The 21,139-nt window shown below is 41.5% G+C and overlaps 1 protein-coding gene across 50 annotated transcripts; it reads left to right on the top strand.

Annotated features, from left to right (window-relative positions):
- The first annotated feature begins 3,510 nt into the window (after window positions 1-3,510).
- On the top strand, window positions 3,511-20,881 carry LOC118397495 (SH3 domain-binding glutamic acid-rich protein-like). Of its 50 annotated transcripts, XM_052467737.1 has the most exons (13): window positions 3,511-3,689; window positions 4,198-4,383; window positions 4,517-4,597; window positions 4,950-5,126; window positions 6,174-6,995; window positions 7,491-7,589; window positions 7,986-8,051; window positions 9,487-10,971; window positions 11,601-12,513; window positions 12,610-12,636; window positions 13,684-13,710; window positions 18,867-18,930; window positions 19,856-20,881. In XM_052467737.1, exons 1-5 carry the CDS (start codon window positions 3,645-3,647, stop codon window positions 6,660-6,662), a joined length of 978 nt encoding a protein of 325 aa, XP_052323697.1. In that variant the 5' UTR covers window positions 3,511-3,644; the 3' UTR covers window positions 6,663-6,995; window positions 7,491-7,589; window positions 7,986-8,051; window positions 9,487-10,971; window positions 11,601-12,513; window positions 12,610-12,636; window positions 13,684-13,710; window positions 18,867-18,930; window positions 19,856-20,881. The 50 variants fall into 50 exon arrangements, with proteins under 50 accessions (XP_052323697.1, XP_052323702.1, XP_052323670.1 ...); XM_052467688.1 differs by lacking the exons at window positions 3,511-3,689; window positions 4,198-4,383; window positions 4,517-4,597; window positions 4,950-5,126; window positions 6,174-6,995 and adding exons at window positions 11,157-11,267; window positions 11,379-11,489 and having other exon boundaries at window positions 7,012-7,721; window positions 7,920-9,437; window positions 9,623-11,045; ... (1 more) ...; window positions 11,934-12,044; window positions 12,267-12,513; XM_052467690.1 differs by lacking the exons at window positions 3,511-3,689; window positions 4,198-4,383; window positions 4,517-4,597; window positions 4,950-5,126; window positions 6,174-6,995 and adding exons at window positions 11,157-11,267; window positions 11,379-11,489 and having other exon boundaries at window positions 7,012-7,721; window positions 7,920-9,437; window positions 9,623-11,045; ... (1 more) ...; window positions 11,860-11,933; window positions 12,267-12,513.
- The last annotated feature ends 258 nt before the right edge of the window (window positions 20,882-21,139 follow it).

Below are 21,139 nucleotides of genomic sequence, written 5' to 3'. Positions count from 1 at the left end.
CATCCACTAACGGGTCTGCTGTGTCACTTCTGTCTGGGAAGCCAATTGCAAAGGACTCCTGGAAAAAAAAAAACATATCAACTTTACACTGGAACTCAATACACAAACTTTTATCAAGGAGTTAATATTTGCTTTTATCTGTCAATATTGAATAAATGTTTTATTTACCGTTACCCATTTAAACAGCTTTTTGCACAGAACGTGAGAGAGAAGGAAGCTCATTTACATACCCAGCTCAAACTCTTCTGCTTCTCCAACTTCAGATGCTGGAGTGAACAGGCATATTCTTGTTCAAATTGGTACGGAGCCTCGATGGGGAGAGAGGATATGTCATCTGTTTGAACAGATTTAGTTTCTCTTGCTCCTGTTAATGCCAAAATATATTAATCCTCAAGTTAAAAAAATGTTTGATCTGGATCATGGGTTGAACATGTTAAAAGTTAAAGAAGCTCATAATGTCTTTGTACCTTTTCTGTTCCAGCCTTTTGGAAATCTATGTGAGTAGATTTTGTGGATCTCCAATTCTCTCTCTCTTTCCTATATTTTGTGTTAAATGCATCAGTAAGCCATTTCTCAAGAATGCAATATGTCCAATAAATGTTCATTTCTCAAATGTAGTGTTATCATCCTGATATCTATTACCAGGCAGGTTTACAAGTTGCCCGATGACTCAAACTTAATTTGTCCGCTGCTCTTATGTTCGCTACATACTTCAATCTGAAAGTGCCATCTTTTAAGTTGTTTGTGGGGATGTCAAAATGAGGGGTGTTGTACAAAATAAAGTAATCAGCGATTGGATCATCTCTAATCAATTAGAGTATCAAAGCCAATTATGAATTATGAATATTATGAAATGTAGCTTTACCCATGTGTGTTCTGGCTCTGGCCCAACCCATCGTTTTCTGGGACCAATTAGAATGGTTATAATGTATTTACGTTGTATAAATTGTCGGGGAGGTACTCAGATCCAGATTCATTGCGGAGAAGAAACTAACGTGTGGTGTAGCGTTTGGGTAGCCAGGCAAGTTTAGGAAATGGGTATTTTACTCCAACCTTCAATTATTCCTTCAGAAATATAGCTGTATTAGACTCCCTCTTGTGTTTACATTGCAGTACTGCGAGTTAAATCACATTACCATTCTTTCAAACAACAGTACTGTTCCAAATCTACTAAGATCTGGAACAGTTTACCTACACTGATTGTACAAAACATTTCTGAACACCTGCTCTTGCCATGACATAGACTGACCTGGTGGGGGCATATTAGGATGGTATTTCTAATGTTTTTTACACTCTGTATGTTGCTACTCTCAAGTTCTTTATAAACTTACTTAGATTTTTTTTGGTCAACAGATTGATCTGTGCCTGGAGGTAATCAGACAGCTCTCTGGCTTCATTGGTCTTCCTTGTTTCTGTGGCAAGAGGGTGATTGAAGGATATCTGGCTCAGCTCAAGATTCCTTTCTAAGTCCTGCAACACAATTTATTTACATTTCACTACAGATATAACATTATGGTACTATGTGTGTATTATCAATCTAGCATAACTGTGTTGACCCTGTCCACCTATATCAGTCTCCCCATAGAAGACCAATACAAATGGACAGAGTTGAAAACCCAATCAGTTTCAATCCAAACATCCACCTGGCCTGTGAACATTTATTTAACCCTCATTTTACCAGGTAAGTTGACTGAGAACACATTCTCAGTTACAGCAACAACCTGGGGATGAATGAGCCATTTGTAAACTGGGGATGATTAAGTGATCATGATAGTATGAAGGCCAGATTGGGAATTTAGCCAGGACACCAGGGTTAACACACTTACGATAAGTGCCATGGGATCTTTAGTGACCACAGAGAGTCAGGACACCCATTTAACGTCCCATCTGAAAGACAGCACCCTACACAGGGCAATGTCCCCAATCACTGCCCTGGGGCATTGGAATATTATTTTTTAGACCAGAGGAAAGGGTACCTCCCACTGGCCTTCCAACACCACATCCAGCAGCATCTGGTCTCCCATCCAGGACCAATCCGCCTTAGCTTCAGAAGCAAGCCAGCAGTGGGATGTACTGTACCTGTATCCTCTTGTTCTTCCTGTGTAGGTCCACAGTGATCAGGGCCAGCCTGTGGCTTAGCTCTTCCCTCTCTTCCAGGCTGCAGTCCTCGCTGAGCAGCTGCAGGGAAAGGGTCCAGTAGTGAGAGGGAAAGGGTCCAGTAGTGTCAGCCTCCTCCTTGTAATCTGACTGGGTGAATGACCCCTGAGAGTCTTCCCTGCTGCCGGTCCTACTGCTGTATCCCTTGCTTGACCTGGAGGAGGTGAACTGGCCTGAGGAGCAGCTTGAGTCTGCATCGCCTGCACCCACTTCATAGTTAGCATTGTAATATAATATAATAATAATAATCCTGCTGCACTATGCCTCTGCTGTGGTGTCTCAGCCTCAGACACATGTGTCCCCAAAAATAAGCCCGCACCAGTTTCTGTAATATAGTAGACAGATGTCCAATTAGCTGAAGTAGTTAATTTAGCCACACTGTATGTGAAATTATAAGAACCAAAACCATCTATACTTTCAACTATAGCCTACTTACATTCATTAATAGTTGAATACATTTAGCTAATCTAATGTTATCTAGCTAGGTCTAGAAGACAGAGAGAGTGACAGACATTCCTTGCCTTGATAAAAATGTTTCCTGACTTCAACTATTCTACAACGCTAACAACCAAGCCAAATAATTCCCCATGCCTATGCTATCCTTACATGACATTATTTTTAAAAATCGAAATGTCCCCCCCACCCCACTAACTTGCATTCAAATAAATTATTATGTATCTTCATGAGCAAGAGAGTCATTGACAGATTATGTTGTTGGCTGGCTGTCTGTGAAATGGTATTTTAGGTTGCCGTGGAAACAAGCGTTCTCATTGTATAGGACGAGGGCAAATATAGTTTTCTGGCTACTGAGCGCTTAATATATTCGAATTATATGGGCAAATCATAGGCAAGGAATGTTAATACATTCCTTAATCATGGGACATTTCTTAGAACTGACTGCTTTTGGGAGAATTAGAGACCACACCATCCTAATTTGTATATAAACTAATTGTTTTTTAGTAAAACAATTACATTAGACTTCGTTTGCAATTGTTTTTTTAATAAACTTTCAGTATATACTACAACAACACAAATATACATTTGCCTATAATAAGTTAAACAAATAAAGATGTGCCCTGTAGATTTACAACAACAACAAAACTGTTAGGCCTATAGATAATCATGGTCCAACAATATGCATACATTTCAACTGCCCGCTTTAACTCTCGGTATTATTTTCACTAGTTGCTCTGTTGGTCAGTGGCTATTTCTGTCCATATATGCACTTTGCATGTAGCTGCAAACTAACTTTGTGGTCCCCATGCCGACAGACAGCTCAAGTTGCCAATCACTCGGTCAGCGCTGCACGCATAAAACCTGGCCCACCAATCCAGCGGGGATGGAGGGTTTGGGGACAAAAATAGCCTCAGTGGTGTGGCTTGTGTTCGCAGAGTAATGTCCTGGGTACGCTATACTATTAGGGGAGGCAGCCTGTATCTTTAATAACCTACGTTAATACCTCATTCTACAGAACACGTCGTAACAAAATGGTTATAAAAGTATTTCTAGCTTCTTCATCAGGATCAACAGCGGTAAGCATTTACCCGAGTCTTTGTTATTAAATGCTAAATTAACTTTGTTGGCCGGTTTCCCATGACTATTGTTCAGCTCTTAGTACATGCATTTATGTAACTGGCAAACACATTCAAATCGGTTTAGGTTATTATAGGCCTAAACAATTTAGCAGTTTGTCAACTTTTAGTACCGTTATTTGGTCTAACTTCTCAGTTAAGGAGCACTAGGACAACTCGAGTTTCCTTATATATCTCGACCGTCGCTGAGATCACATTCCAAACCTGCAATAGCAATCTGTTGAAAATGAATCACCATGCATTCACTTGCAGAACCTTCTGGAATATATTTGGATTACTTCAAACCTAATCTACAATATCAAAGAATATAGAAAATATAAAACAAAAGTGAAAATGATTCCTTAATGTATTAGTGTCTTCTACTCTGCTCTCCCCAACCTAATGATAGAAAAAAGCAGAAGGCTATTTATACTGTGTTGTCTGTCTGTACACCTGTGTGATGGTCCAGATCAAAAAGAAGCAACAGGATGTGCTTGGGTTCCTGGAGGCCCTGAAAGTGGACTACGCTCCATTGGACATTGCCTGCAATGAGGACAACCGCATGTGGATGAGGGAAAATGTCCCTGTAGAGAAAAAGCCCACCAACGGGATCCCCCTACCCCCTCAGATCTTCAATGAAGAGAGCTACTGTGGGGTGAGCAGAACAAGATCATGTAGAAGGTGTGGTAACTAATAGGCCAGGTAAAGCTGGGGAGAAAATGTCCATTAAAATGCTGAGAGAACTATTAGAGAATAAACTGAAATGTCTCATTTGTCTTTTACCACAGGACTACGAGACATTCTTTGACGCTAAAGAAGACAATGCAGTGTTTGCCTTCCTGGGTCTGCCACCTCCTCCAGGATCCAAGGTTGGAATTCAACTTTCACTTACTTTTCTAAAATGAAAATTATGTTTATATAGCTTTTGAGTTTAAGATTACAACAACACAACATGTTTTCCACTCAAGGGATTTTAAAATGGAAATAAACTCAGGCTGTTTTAATGTTTATTTAGTTGACATTCTCAGTCATATATTGCCCTAGTTTGTTTTTGCTCAGACATGGCTGCTTACACTCCATACTGTATATCATATTAATTTGGAGGGCAAGCAGGAGTTAGTGAGGTTAATTGTGTGAGAGGGATACGATGTGACATGTATGCTACGCTAGTTGAGGATGATGCAACTGTGTTAAACAACCTGACAATTTTCCTTGGTGCAGGAAGCGAAAGAGGCTGAAAAGGCATTTATCCTTGAGAATGGGCCTGTTGAAAATGGGACTGTTGAGATTGAGACCGTTGAGAGTGAGACCGTTGAGAACGGAACTGATGATGCTGAGGATGAAGAGAACCTTGAAGCTGAGGAGGTTGATGAGGAGAATCTTGATGATGACTCACTAGTAATGCCTTTCTTTTATCCCCTCAGTCCCTGTCTCACCTTCACCATTTCCCCTCCAGTTTCCTCCCATCCAGCATAACCTTAACCATTTCTCCCCCGGTTTCCTCCCTTCCAGCATAACCTTAACCATTTCTCCAGTTAACTCCTGTTGGTTTCATTTTCCATGGACGATTACCAAGTAACCAGTAATGTTGCTAATCCTCTCATTGCATGGATGAGTGTCAATTTAGAGATGGTTTAAGCACAGTGTAACCATGCCCCATTAATTAACGTGTACATTTCTCACTTTAATAGTGTTTTATTGTGTTTATATTTCATCTGTAGTCTGTTCTTACAGAAGAGCATGCTGATGCTGTTGTAAAAAATGATGATATGAACATTTATATGGAGATTTTAAAAATAAGTACATTAGGCAAACTTAAACTTCTCAACTCACTTTGGGATGCTGGTGCATGAGCATCACAGAGAAAGGAATTGTTTATTTTTTTCAAGGAGGGGGCCAGGGACAGCAGATAAATATTGCCCAGCGGAACCTGTGATTTTCCTCTAATAAATCCCACTGGCTTTTAGATGGTGCGGTTTCCAGAAGAGTGCAAATTGATCCCTCTGCTTTAACTGTTCTCCAGAGTACCAGGCCTGTTTATTTTCCATTTAAGTTGCGATGTTGAGGTAATGACAGTTATTTTATTGATACTGTTGACTGTACTGATTTAGCTGGCTTCCGGCAGTGTGATAATATGCAGTCTTCCTTGCTACACAATACATCATTGCACATCTCTCATTTCTCTCCACAGCACAATATACTGATATTCATCATCTTGCAGCCATATGTAATTCCCCTTAATTTATTCATGCATTTTTCTTTACTCAGAGGAGCAGCTGATGCTGATGCCTTACTCTGTGATGTCTTTGAACATGTGACTCCAGCAGTAGGGCTGCTCCCCTCTTCTCTTGGTGTTTGATGTGTGCCCATGACAGCTGCTGTGTCATTCCTATTCTAACACATAGTTTTTTCCCCCTTGATGGCACATTGTTGTTTTCACTCTAGAAAAGAGAGGTTCCGATGGAGGAGTTCAATGGAGATGAACACACAGAGGAGGTGGAAGCAGAGGTGGGAGGAGAAACAGGAGAGGAGGCAGCAGAAGAGGCCACAGAAGAAGACGCCGCCGCAGAAGAGAAGGTGGCAAAGGAGGAGGAGGAGGCGGTCGAAGACACAGAGAAAGCCACAAAAGACACTGTAATTGGCTCCCAGAATCCCGTGCTGTGGCATCTCCTCTCCTCCATCTCTTTAATATTGTCTTTTCCTCTACCTCAGGGTTTTGTTTCCCTCGAGCTCCTGTTGTCCTCTTCTCCTTCTCAACTCTGGACCATACTAACCCACTGTTATATTGACTGTCCCATAACTGTTTCAAATGACTGTTCTGTAGCTGTTTCTGTTGACTGTTCTATTATACCTTCGATCTGTTGGATGTTTAACCTCTGTTCTGGTGCAGTTAACTGTAATCTCTTTGTTGGCTGTTTTGTATTTTTGTTTTAATTGACTCCATTTGCAGCCTTTGTGTCGTCATTGTTCTTGATTTTCCTTGATATGTACTATGTTCTTTGTTCCACATCAATGTCTAGGTGTGTATGTATAGTATGTCAAAAATCACATTTTATTGGTCACATACACATGGTTAGCAGATGTTAATGCGAGTGTAGCGAAATACTTGTGCTTCTAGTTCCGACCATGCAGTAATACACATACACATACATGTGTCACCATGTCTAGGTGTGTATGTGTAGTATGTGTCTCCATGCCTAGGTGTGTATGTGTAGTATGTGTCTCCATTCCTAGGTGTGTATGTGTAGTATGTGTCTCCATGCCTAGGTGTGTATGTGTAGTATGTGCCTCCATGCCTAGGTGTGTATGTGTAGTATGTGTCTCCATGCCTAGGTGTGTATGTGTAGTATGTGTCTCCATGCCTAGGTGTGTATGTGTAGTATGTGTCTCCATGCCTAGGTGTGTATGTGTACTATGTGTCTCCATGCCTAGGTGTGTATGTGTAGTATGTGTCTCCATGCCTAGGTGTGTATGTGTAGTATGTGTCTCCATGTCTAGGTGTATATGTGTACTATGTGTCTCCATGCCTAGGTGTGTATGTGTAGTATGTGTCTCCATGTCTAGGTGTGTATGTGTAGTATGTGTCTCCATGTCTAGGTGTGTATGTGTAGTATGTGTCTCCATGCCTAGGTGTGTATGTGTAGTATGTGTCTCCATGTCTAGGTGTGTATGTGTAGTATGTGTCTCCATGTCTAGGTGTGTATGTGTAGTATGTGTCTCCATGTCTAGGTGTGTATGTGTAGTATGTGTCTCCATGTCTAGGTGTGTATGTGTAGTATGTGTCTCCATGCCTAGGTGTGTATGTGTACTATGTGTCTCCATGCCTAGGTGTGTATGTGTAGTATGTGTCTCCATGCCTAGGTGTGTATGTGTAGTATGTGTCTCCATGCCTAGGTGTGTATGTGTAGTATGTGTCTCCATGCCTAGGTGTGTATGTGTAGTATGTGTCTCCATGCCTAGGTGTGTATGTGTAGTATGTGTCTCCATGCCTAGGTGTGTATGTGTAGTATGTGTCTCCATGTCTAGGTGTATATGTGTAGTATGTGTCTCCATGTCTAGGTGTGTATGTGTAGTATGTGTCTCCATGTCTAGGTGTATATGTGTAGTATGTGTCTCCATGCCTAGGTGTGTATGTGTAGTATGTGTCTCCATGCCTAGGTGTGTATGTGTAGTATGTGTCTCCATTCCTAGGTGTGTATGTGTAGTATGTGTCTCCATGCCTAGGTGTGTATGTGTAGTATGTGTCTCCATGCCTAGGTGTGTATGTGTACTATGTGTCTCCATGCCTAGGTGTGTATGTGTAGTATGTGTCTCCATGCCTAGGTGTGTATGTGTAGTATGTGTCTCCATTCCTAGGTGTGTATGTGTAGTATGTGTCTCCATTCCTAGGTGTGTATGTGTAGTATGTGTCTCCATTCCTAGGTGTGTATGTGTACTATGTGTCTCCATGCCTAGGTGTGTATGTGTAGTATGTGTCTCCATTCCTAGGTGTGTATGTGTAGTATGTGTCTCCATGCCTAGGTGTGTATGTGTACTATGTGTCTCCATGCCTAGGTGTGTATGTGTAGTATGTGTCTCCATGCCTAGGTGTGTATGTGTAGTATGTGTCTCCATGCCTAGGTGTGTATGTGTAGTATGTGTCTCCATGCCTAGGTGTGTATGTGTAGTATGTGTCTCCATGCCTAGGTGTGTATGTGTAGTATGTGTCTCCATGCCTAGGTGTGTATGTGTAGTATGTGTCTCCATGCCTAGGTGTGTATGTGTAGTATGTGTCTCCATGTCTAGGTGTGTATGTGTAGTATGTGTCTCCATGCCTAGGTGTGTATGTGTACTATGTGTCTCCATGTCTAGGTGTATATGTGTAGTATGTGTCTCCATGCCTAGGTGTGTATGTGTAGTATGTGTCTCCATTCCTAGGTGTGTATGTGTAGTATGTGTCTCCATGTCTAGGTGTGTATGTGTACTATGTGTCTCCATGTCTAGGTGTATATGTGTAGTATGTGTTTCCATGTCTAGGTGTGTATGTGTAGTATGTGTCTCCATTCCTAGGTGTGTATGTGTAGTATGTGTCTCCATGTCTAGGTGTGTATGTGTAGTATGTGTCACCATTCCTAGATGTATATGTGTACTATGTGTTTCCATGTCTAGGTGTGTATGTGTAGTATGTGTCTCCATTCCTAGGTGTGTATGTGTAGTATGTGTCTCCATGTCTAGGTGTGTATGTGTAGTATGTGTCACCATGTCTAGGTGTGTATGTGTAGTATGTGTCTCCATGTCTAGGTGTGTATGTGTAGTATGTGTCTCCATGGCTAGGTGTGTATGTGTAGTATGTGTCTCCATGTCTAGGTGTGTATGTGTAGTATGTGTCTCCATGTCTAGGTGTGTATGTGTAGTATGTGTCTCCATTCCTAGGTGTATATGTGTACTATGTGTTTCCATGTCTAGGTGTGTATGTGTAGTATGTGTCTCCATTCCTAGATGTGTATGTGTAGTATGTGTCTCCATGTCTAGGTGTGTATGTGTAGTATGTGTCACCATGTCTAGGTGTGTATGTGTAGTATGTGTCTCCATGTCTAGGTGTGTATGTGTAGTATGTGTCTCCATGGCTAGGTGTGTATGTGTAGTATGTGTCTCCATGTCTAGGTGTGTATGTGTAGTATGTGTCTCCATGTCTAGGTGTGTATGTGTAGTATGTGTCTCCATGTCTAGGTGTGTATGTGTCTAGGTGTGTATGTGTAGTATGTGTCTCCATGTCTAGGTGTGTATGTGTAGTATGTGTCTCCATGCCTAGGTGTGTATGTGTAGTATGTGTCTCCATGTCTAGGTGTGTATATGTAGTTCTACTGTCCATCTATGTCTAGGTGTATATGTGTAGTATGTGTCTCCATTCCTAGGTGTGTATGTGTAGTATGTGTCTCCATTCCTAGGTGTGTATGTGTAGTATGTGTCTCCATGTCTAGGTGTGTATGTGTAGTATGTGTCTCCATTCCTAGGTGTGTATGTGTAGTATGTGTCTCCATGTCTAGGTGTGTATGTGTAGTATGTGTCTCCATTCCTAGGTGTGTATGTGTAGTATGTGTCTCCATGGCTAGGTGTGTATGTGTAGTATGTGTCTCCATGTCTAGGTGTGTATGTGTATTATGTGTCTCCATGTCTAGGTGTGTATGTGTAGTATGTGTCTCCATGCCTAGGTGTGTATGTGTAGTATGTGTCTCCATGTCTAGGTGTGTATATGTAGTTCTACTGTCCATCCATGTCTAGGTGTGTATGTGTAGTTCTACTGTCCATCCATGTTTTAGTTTAGTTTAGTTTATTTTATTTTTACAGGGACAGTGCACATTAATCAACGTTTCAGTAAAAGTGCCGGTTTTAGCCAGCCTGCTAATTTTCAACCGCAGTCCCTGGGCAGGTTATTAAAAACAATTACAATATAGACAATAGCACCATAGACATAGCAACATAGCAACATAGGACAAGCAAGACATAGCATACAGACAGAGCAACATAGAACAAAAAGCAGCAAGACAAAATTCATAAAAGCAACAAAGTGTTTCCATACCTCACAAGCTACAGACAACATGGAAAGCGGCAAAACAGCTAGGGACCATGTTCACTTTAGCCATGTCTTCAAGCATTTTGTGAAAGTGTGATATGTGGTGCAGTTATGTGTGTCTGATGGCAGTGTATTCCAGACATGGGAAGCTCTCACAGAGAATGCAGATTTACTAAAGGTGCTTTTCCTTAGGGGAACTATACAGTCACCTCTCATGGCAGACCTTGTGGATCTGCTGCCATATGTCTGGGTTTTCTGTTTAACAAAAATATTGAGTGTCTAGGTGTGTATGTGTAGTTCTACTGTCCATCCATGTCTAGGTGTGTATGTGTAGTTCTACTGTCCATCCATGTCTAGGTGTGTATGTGTAGTTCTACTGTCCATCCATGTCTAGGTGTGTATGTGTAGTTCTACTGTCCATCCATGTCTAGGTGTGTATGTGTAGTTCTACTGTCCATCCATGTCTAGGTGTGTAAGTGTAGTTCTACTGTCCATCCATGTCTAGGTGTGTAAGTGTAGTTCTACTGTCCATCCATGTCTAGGTGTGTAAGTGTAGTTCTACTGTCCATCCATGTCTAGGTGTGTATGTGTAGTTCTACTGTCCATCCATGTCTAGGTGTGTATGTGTAGTTCTACTGTCCATCCATGTCTAGGTGTGTAAGTGTAGTTCTACTGTCCATCCATGTCTAGGTGTGTATGTGTAGTTCTACTGTCCATCCATGTCTAGGTGTGTATGTGTAGTTCTACTGTCCATCCATGTCTAGGTGTGTATGTGTAGTTCTACTGTCCATCCATGTCTAGGTGTGTATGTGTAGTTCTACTGTCCATCCATGTCTAGGTGTGTATGTGTAGTTCTACTGTCCATCCATGTCTAGGTGTGTAAGTGTAGTTCTACTGTCCATCCATGTCTAGGTGTGTATGTGTAGTTCTACTGTCCATCCATGTCTAGGTGTGTATGTGTAGTTCTACTGTCCATCCATGTCTAGGTGTGTATGTGTAGTTCTACTGTCCATCCATGTCTAGGTGTGTATGTGTAGTTCTACTGTCCATCCATGTCTAGGTGTGTATGTGTAGTTCTACTGTCCATCCATGTCTAGGTGTGTAAGTGTAGTTCTACTGTCCATCCATGTCTAGGTGTGTATGTGTAGTTCTACTGTCCATCCATGTCTAGGTGTGTATGTGTAGTTCTACTGTCCATCCATGTCTAGGTGTGTATGTGTAGTTCTACTGTCCATCCATGTCTAGGTGTGTATGTGTAGTTCTACTGTCCATCCATGTCTAGGTGTGTATGTGTAGTTCTACTGTCCATCCATGTCTAGGTGTGTAAGTGTAGTTCTACTGTCCATCCATGTCTAGGTGTGTATGTGTAGTTCTACTGTCCATCCATGTCTAGGTGTGTAAGTGTAGTTCTACTGTCCATCCATGTCTAGGTGTGTAAGTGTAGTTCTACTGTCCATCCATGTCTAGGTGTGTATGTGTAGTTCTACTGTCCATCCATGTCTAGGTGTGTAAGTGTAGTTCTACTGTCCATCCATGTCTAGGTGTGTAAGTGTAGTTCTACTGTCCATCCATGTCTAGGTGTGTAAGTGTAGTTCTACTGTCCATCCATGTCTAGGTGTGTATGTGTAGTTCTACTGTCCATCCATGTCTAGGTGTGTAAGTGTAGTTCTACTGTCCATCCATGTCTAGGTGTGTAAGTGTAGTTCTACTGTCCATCCATGTCTAGGTGTGTATGTGTAGTTCTACTGTCCATCCATGTCTAGGTGTGTAAGTGTAGTTCTACTGTCCATCCATGTCTAGGTGTGTAAGTGTAGTTCTACTGTCCATCCATGTCTAGGTGTGTAAGTGTAGTTCTACTGTCCATCCATGTCTAGGTGTGTAAGTGTAGTTCTACTGTCCATCCATGTCTAGGTGTGTATGTGTAGTTCTACTGTCCATCCATGTCTAGGTGTGTATGTGTAGTTCTACTGTCCATCCATGTCTAGGTGTGTAAGTGTTGGTGGGGGTCCTCTGGAAATCCACACATGTTCTTTAATGTGCCTGATCTGTGAGATCTGTTCAAGTTGCACAACCTCCCATGTATAAGTGTCTCATTCAAGTTTGAGGAGAGGTTCTCTGTTTCCCATATGCCTCCTTGAGGTCATGCTCTCATTGTAAAGATACTGATACACAATCTTTTCTATTTTCTCCTCTTTCTGTCAGAAGGCCCCCATGAAGCAGGAAGACGCCCAGGTAAAGTGTTTTTACATTTTTGAAAAGTATTGAAATCAAATACAAATTTGGGAGTGATGTTTCAGTCTCACTCTTTTTCTCTCTTATCCGAAACAGGAAGAAGTAGAGGATGAGGAGGCTAAGGTAACAGGCGACACTGTGTCCATCGGAGTAATGCCTGATATGAAGGGCATTGTCATTAATAACAACAGCCACTGCTCTCTGTATTGTGCCATCTGCCCCACTAAAAAACGCTCTTAGCCTGGATCCAATAGACCTGACACATGGTTCCATACTACAGTACATTGCGCCTTTATTTAACTCTAATATTATGGAATAAAGTAAATTATTATCTTGTATATATTTTAGTCATTCAACTATTCTCAACAAAGCATATATATAGTGGGGCAAAAAAAGTATTTAGTCAGCCACCAATTGTGCAAGTTCTCCCACTTAAAAGATGAGAGAGGCCTGTAATTTTCATCATAGGTACACTTCAACTATGACAGACAAAATGAGAAAAAAAATCCAGAAAATCACACTGTAGGATTTGTAATGAATTTATTTGCAAATGATGGTGGAAAATAAGTATTTGGTCACCTACAAACAAGCAAGATTTCTGGCTCTCACAGACCTGTAACTTCCTCTTTAAGAGGCTTCTCTGTCCTCCACTCATTACCTGTATTAATGGCACCTGTTTGAATTTTATTGTGACTTGAAAGCTGTATTGAGAATGGTAAATGTTATATGAAGGCAAAAGCCTGACTGATCAGAAAAGGTCAAATATCACATTCTTTTAATGTCTCATACCTCTGTTGTGTTCTGTTGGGTTCAGAAGCGAATGCTGGTATTGCAATTCTGGTATTGAATAAAATGTGCTGTGGCACAAACAAACAGACACAATGTAAACCAAGACATGTGTTCGTGTTACCCAGGGCACTGTTGTTCTCTACAGAGTGAACCACTATAAACTCGTTATTGATAAGATATAAAGTTATATGCTATTGAATAAGTTCAACTGAATATATCCTTCAGCATTTATGTGCAACGTGTCAATAGATCAAAGCACTTGTGATGTTATTGGATTGTAGTAATAATCAATTTGTTCAAATCTCTTTTTCCTAGTTACCAGTAACCTGGTGAAAGCTTGCGAGTTGATCCAAAGCTAATCACTGCTATTCGTTGTTTTAGGGAGAAGACGATCAGCCGGTTTCTGAGGTAGATCTACTTTGAATGTTCTATAGCTGTAGTGTTCAGTCCTTAAATTGTATCCATTATATACTGTAGTCTCAATTTCTGTGCTAAGGGCCTTGGGTGTTCAGTTTTAATGTAGTTTGTTGGCATCCTTGTGATTGTGATCTATGTCCGACATCCAGACAACTAACCTCACATTCTTCTTTGTTGTAGCTTTTCTTGTGTAATGTTGAATGCTTGAGACCCCTCTTCCTTCGAAGTCCCATGACTTACAACTCCAGATCCACTTTTGTTGTTTTTGACCCCTTCTCATTTTCCACAGGTCTGCTGTGGAGGGATTGCTGTATGTTCGGATGCATTTCATCTTAATCCTTGACACAGTTTTAGAACACTACTGATTTGTTCTATGACATGCCACCTTAGAGACATAATCATTAGATACTCTAGTCAATAACATTCATATTTGTCATTTGATAAGATATTTTTATGATTTTATTTAGAAATATGTCATGCTCATTTAGCAGCTACTCTGTTTAGTGTCTACATTGAAAGATATATTGTATAAGTAGTTAAAACAGATACAGTAACAAGGATTGTACATCTAAATAAATCCAATAAAGTCACATAAAGATAATTAAATTTATCTAAATATTTTAGGGCTCCAGCTTGGTTCATGTTGAATCATGCATGTAAAGCTATTTGCAAGAGGGTATCTTCCTCCAGCATCTCCTTGTACCTCCTCCACACATTGACCCCTCCCCCCCTTTGCCCTTTTCCCCGTCTCTTGGTTTGGTTTTCCAGGGAGAAGAAGATTTGGGGTCGGAGGTAACTGGGTGTCTGCGGCTGTGAATTTCTCCGGTTGTTCCCTTAGTCACCAGCTGTGTGGGTTTGTGTGGCAGAGATCAGAAGGCTTTGTGTGATCTATCTGCCGTTTGCCCCTCATCCGTAGCCTGTGTTCACTCCCTCCGAACCTCTGTCTGTCTGTCTCCCCTCTCTTTTAGCCTTCTTCTTCCTAATTTCTTCCCTAGTCCTGTAGCTGCTTCCTTCCTGCCAGCCTGAACTATACATGTAGATTCCATTAAAAAATAACGGACTTTTCCTATAGCGCATGCCTCTGGTGTCACCTCTAACCTCTCCATTCACACCACTGACACTTAATCTCGTCCTTTCTAGGAGGAAGAAGAGCTGCGACAGCTTGAGGTAGATTGATATGTGTTTTCAAACTACATTTGTCCCCCCTCTACCTCTCCATCAGTCTATCAATGCTGCTTTTCTTGCGTCCACACCTTGCAGAGTTTATTCAACATTCCTTCAATTTCCTCCTGCACTACTTTTTATGTAGATTAAACAAACCTATCTCACCGACGTATGGCATCTGAACAGACTGTCGCCCTTACTGTATTTCTTTAGCCCTCTCACTCATGCCAGATAATGATATCTCAATCGTTGGATGAGCAACATGGTAACTCTGGTAGCCATCAGAACACAGACCATAATAGAGAAACCCAACATTGTCATTCATACTGATTTTAGAATAGTCTTCACTTTCTCTCTCTCTCTCTCTCTCTCTCTCTCTCTCTCTCTCTCTCTCTCTCTCTCTCCTTTCTGTCTCTCTCCCTCCCTCTCTGTCTGTTTCTCCCTCTCTCTCTTTCTCCCTCTCTCTGTATCTCTCACACACACACACTGCTTTTTGCTCTCTCTCCTTCTGCTGTGTTCTTTCTCCCCTTTCTTGCTCTCCTCCACCTCCTATACCTTCATTGCAGGAGCAAGAAGAGTCAGTCAGTGAGGTTGAGATAGTTTCCTCTGGTTGTAATTTGTGGCATCTTCTGTGGATCTTAGATTGGAAACACCCTTTCTCTGTCTCTATCTCTCTATTTGTCTCTGCTTCTGCATGGGTGGTGGTCTCTGTGGTACAGATAACTGATGGTGTGCAGCATGACAGACACAACATCGCAAACACAGTCATTCGGTACACTTATGGTAATAATAATAATAGTGGGAACATTAAGTAGCACAGGGTTTTCCTTCCTCTTGTAGTCTCCTTAGTGACATGCCGTTTCACTTATCTCAAATATAGGCCATTGTATCTCTTGCCTTTGAAATGCTCAAAACCCCTGATATCCCCATCCTTAGGAAGAAGAAGAGGCCCCAGAGGTAACAGAGGTATATTCTGGCTGTGCTCCCAGCCCATTGCATGGTGTGGCCCCTGACGTGGAGTAAATGGATCCTATGCATGACGCTACTCTTTCATATGTGGATTTCGTATGGGTTTGTGAAGAGCTCTCTACTTTCTTATTCCCCAAGGCTACCAGCATCACTCCTGTGCTATGCTGTCTTTAATCTTTGGAAATTATTGGATTTTCTCTGGACTCTGGTTCTGGTTTTGATGCAGTTCGACTGGGATGAGGTCATTGCCCATTGGTTTACGTGGAGGCTTGAGTATTCTGTAGCATTGTGCCAGTGGATGTTTCACAGGTGATATGCATCGTTTGGTGTCAAGATCTGCCTCTGCGCACATGATCACAAGTCTGACACATAGACATGCTTGTGAATTGGATCTTACGGTGTTGAATAGGGATCCCTAGTGACTTGACCAGAACTTGATGACAACCGTGATGTTTAAAAAGCCATTGGCATGGCTTCTCTTTCGGAGAAGAGTCTTGAGACTGAGTGTGGATAGGACAAGAACAGCAGATGAATGGACTTTTTGTTGTGCAATTTTTATTTTATTTTTATTTCACCTTTATTTAACCAGGTAGGCAAGTTGAGAACAAGTTCTCATTTACAATTGCGACCTGGCCAAGATAAAGCAAAGCAGTTCGACAGATACAACGACACAGAGTTACACATGGAGTAAAACAAACATACAGTCAATAATACAGTATAAACAAGTCTATATACAATGTGAGCAAATGAGGTGAGAAGGGAGGTAAAGGCAAAAAAGGCCATGGTGGCAAAGTAAATACAATATAGCAAGTAAAACACTGGAATGGTAGTTTTGCAATGGAAGAATGTGCAATGTAGAAATAAAAATAATGGGGTGCAAAGGAGAAAAATTACTTAATTAATTAAATACAGTTGGGAAAGAGGTAGTTGTTTGGGCTAAATTATAGGTGGGCCATGTACAGGTGCAGTAATCTGTGAGCTGCTCTGACAGTTGGTGCTTAAAGCTAGTGAGGGAGATAAGTGTTTCCAGTTTCAGAGATTTTTGTAGTTCGTTCCAGTCATTGGCAGCAGAGAACTGGAAGGAGAGGCGGCCAAAGAAAGAATTGGTTTTGGGGGTGACTAGAGAGATATACCTGCTGGAGCGTGTGCTACAGGTGGGAGATGCTATGGTGACCAGCGAGCTGAGATAAGGGGGGACTTTACCTAGCAGGGTCTTGTAGATGACATGGAGCCAGTGGGTTTGGCGACGAGTATGACGAGAGGGCCAGCCAACGAGAGTGTACAGGTCGCAACGGTGGGTAGTGTATGGGGCTTTGGTGACAAAACGGATTGCACAGTGATAGACTGCATCCAATTTGTTGAGTAGGGTATTGGAGGCTATTTTGTAAATGACATCGCCAAAGTCGAGGATTGGTAGGATGGCCAGTTTTACAAGGGTATGTTTGGCAGCATGAGTGAAGGATGCTTTGTTGCGAAATAGGAAGCCAATTCTAGATTTAACTTTGGATTGGAGATGTTTGATATGGGTCTGGAAGGAGAGTTTACAGTCTAACCAGACACCTAAGTATTTGTAGTTGTCCACGTATTCTAAGTCAGAGCCGTCCAGAGTAGTGATGTTGGACAGGCGGGTAGGTGCAGGTAGCGATCGGTTGAAGAGCATGCATTTAGTTTTACTTGTATTTAAGAGCAATTGGAGGCCACGGAAGGAGAGTTGTATGGCATTGAAGCTTGCCTGGAGGGTTGTTAACACAGTGTCCAAAGAAGGGTCAGAAGTATACAGAATGGTGTCACCTGCGTAGAGGTGGATCAGAGAATCACCAGCAGCAAGAGCGACTTCATTGATGTATATAGAGAAGAGAGTCGGTCCAAGAATTGAACCCTGTGGCACCCCCATAGAGACTGCCAGAGGTCCGGACAGCAGACCCTCCGATGTGACACACTGAACTCTATCAGAGAAGTAATTGGTGAACCAGGCAATGCTCCCCCACAACAAGATCTTGGCAGTGTCAGATATGATGCACCAGATTACACTGCTTTAAATCATTTGTTATTGTAGATATTATTTATCAAAACTTGAATACACAGCAAGCACTATATCCACAAGCAAGTTGTCCGTTACGTAGTCATTAAAAACAGTGAATTACTTGGTCACAGGACTAAATAATTGCACTGTATCACCTTTTTAAAATGTCACCCATAGCGTAAAGGCTATTTACGTTTGTAGAAATGTAGCTAATTGCATTAGAACAACAACATGCTCGACCCAACACATGCACCTTGGAGTGAATGTGGTCGGATGATTTGTGAAGTATGCAGTGCCTTGCAGTTTCACATCGTTTGACACCACCTCATGGAGGGCCTTGCTTAAAGGCCCACACTACTCTTACTCCTTCACTGGCAGTTAAGGGAATGGTGCCTTATTCCTGTGGATAACTTGTTCCCTTGGCCTAAGTAATGGATATATTCCTAATGTCTTCCCATCCTCATCTCTCCTACCTGTTTTCTTGATGCCTCCCGTGGAATGTAATATGGTTTTGCTCCCTTTTAACCCAACTATACACAATAACTTTTCCTTTTCCCCTCTGCTGGACCCCCCTTATGCAAAAGAGGAAGAAGAAAAAGTTATCGCCAGTGTTCACCTTGGTGCAAAGACTCTTGTTCCACTTTGAGAAGCCTTCTACTGAATATTCTACTGAATCTTTGTTATGGTTATTGATGATAATGACTGCCGTATCTGAATGAAATCAGTTTTTCCACTTCTCACTAATCTTTCTAAACTGTAATCAAGCACAGCTGAGTGATATCACTTCATTTAAGACGGGCGCTTTGGAGTTAAACTACAGTTTGGCTCTTATATTGATAGTACTGAGTGGGATATCTTTGTTCTGCTCTTCTTTTTTATTTTAATTGAACTTTTATTTAACTAGGAAAGTCAGTTAAGAACAAATTCTTATTTACAATGACTTGCTTTACCTTGTCATCAACGTTGCCATTACTCACTTTTCTTTTCTCAGCAGGAAGAAGAGGACGAGTAGTAACAGCCAGGAAAGGTTTAGGATGTGATTTACTACTGCCCAGGTAAAATACACTTATTTATTGCTTAATTGGAATTCTCTTCTCTGCCACTGGGTGGCAGTATTAGAGCATGTAGTTTGCAGTGAACTGGTGGCTGCATCTCATAAACATGTTTTCTTGTTACTGAATGTCTTTCTAGAGTAATTTAAATAGAAAACTATTCAGTACATGTATTACTCTGTGCCTTTTTGACCCTTTTAGCAAATGTCTTGTCATACTGGAATTATTAAACCATTGAATTGTTTAGTGCCCTACATGTACCTAGGTTATAATCTGTATGATATCATACAGATTACATATATCAATCCTAGAAAACCACATAAACCAACCAGTGTAAAGTGAGGATATAATCCCTGTATGTAATGTACACTGTTGCTGTCCTGTATTGGTAGCTGTGTGTTTTCATAAGTGTGTGTTTTCATAAGTGTCAGAGAAGCTAGAGAGAACAGAGCATTGGTCTATTTAACAGGGACTGTCACCAGTCTCTACACAAAAAGCTTTAGCAAGCACAGAATGCCTGAAGGATCCAAAGAACATCCATATAAAACTATATCTCATGAATTCTCTTTTATTTTCCTGCGGCAGTGATGATGATTATAATAATCGTAATCTTCAAAGTCGCACTCATCGCCACTCTCCAGTAGTGTAGGAAAAGACTCTGCTCTCTTCAGGAGATATTTGGGTTGATGAGAGGGAACAGCCTGAGATCGGATGGCATAGCCCACCACACCCCCTCCCTGAAAAAAAAAACCTGTCACGCCCAGTTAGAGAAAGCAGTTAAGTGAGCTACTGAAGAGCCTCGGGAGGGACTGGCACTCAGGGAGGCATTGTCAGTTTGGGCACCATGGTGACTGCACCATGGTGACTGGAAGCTTAGGACCCACAGCCACTAACAGCGGCGCATTGGTGACCTTTTTTTGTCTTCCAGCCTCGAGAGACCCCCTGTTCCGATCCTTCCTGACCCCTCAGACCGTCCCACACCCATCCCACTACCCACGATGCCCCCACCTGCTCACTGTGAATGCACATGTTCCCCTGCTGGACCCTGCTGGCTGAAACCTGCCAATCACACACTGTCTGTACGGCCCACCCATACTCCAGAGATAACCCCCTGTTTTACCAGATGTTTATATTGCGTAGGGGACTAGGACTAGAGAGGATGTGTTGCTGTACTTCATTTGTATAACGTGGTTAGTTTATAGTAGCTTCCATTCAGTGTGTAGCACAATTACATCGTGTTATCAGTTTTTTTTTCCCAGCAGCTTTTCTAATTGTACATACACAGTCATATGTTAAGTGTTTTAAAGATTTCAAACATACTTCTCATGTTTCAAATTGAAAATGGTAGTTTTATACCACAGTTTGTATAGGATGATGTCACCAAAAACAACTTAGCAGTCAATGACGGACAGCTATAACCCTGTGAGAATCTGAGTGAAGATCACTCTGAATGGACTTATAATCTCAGACTGAAACAGATCTATCAATGCAGTGCCTCTCACTCGATGCCAGCAAATATGTTAGATCTATATGTGTGAATGCAACCCAGTGACTCTATGTCTCAATCCAACATGAGAAAGACCCTTGTGTAGGGTTTACACCAGCTTTCATAAGCTAGTGTACAAAGTCAGATTTCATAAATTGCTTTTGGTCTTACTTTAAGGTTAGGGTTAACCATAAGGTTAGCATTGTGGTTGGGTTGGGTAAAATATTAATTGTAGAAATGGACGGGGTTTAACCATAATTATGACTTTGTGGCTGTGGAAACTAGTGACAACCCTCGTGTAGTGTGCTTTATGACTGTGTTTGCAGCTACTGGACACCATTCACTGAACGTTACTATCTGCTGATCTACTGTGCACTTTGTTGAATGTAAAATGATGTGGATGATTAAGAGATCCCCCGAGATGTAAGAGAAGTGAAATGCCAATAAAGTTGAATGGTGTGAACAGCTCCCTATTATGTTCTATTTTCAATTCATATTATTTATAGATCAGTGTACAATGTTAGGGCTGGGCAGTGCAAGGTCAAGTCAACAGGATGTAGCTCAGTGTAAAGCCTATCTCTGGGGACTCCAGAAAGAGCTAGGGAGGAGGGTATTGCACCGTGAAAAGAATTCAGTGGAAAAGAAAACCAAGAACACATTTATGTCCACATATGCATAAAGTATTACAAGTGTGAGTTTTGTGAATTTGTCCTAGAAATGTGATAT

Source organism: Oncorhynchus keta, chromosome 18 (genome assembly GCF_023373465.1).
Source record: "Oncorhynchus keta strain PuntledgeMale-10-30-2019 chromosome 18, Oket_V2, whole genome shotgun sequence".
Classification (NCBI taxonomy): Eukaryota; Metazoa; Chordata; class Actinopteri; order Salmoniformes; family Salmonidae; genus Oncorhynchus; species Oncorhynchus keta.
This window is presented reverse-complemented; position numbering and strand designations above follow the sequence as displayed.

Bases quoted from the DNA above. Each gene is read 5' to 3' on its own strand.
- LOC118397495 (XM_052467688.1), top strand. From the start codon at position 7,021: ATGCCTAGGTGTGTATGTGTAGTATGTGTCTCCATGCCTAGGTGTGTA. The intron at 7,722-7,919 runs GTGTGTATGTGT...CTCCATTCCTAG, and splicing joins GTATGTGTCTCCATGCCTAG to GTGTGTATGTGTAGTATGTG. The intron at 9,438-9,622 runs GTGTGTATGTGT...CTCCATTCCTAG, and splicing joins GTATGTGTCTCCATGTCTAG to GTGTGTATGTGTAGTATGTG.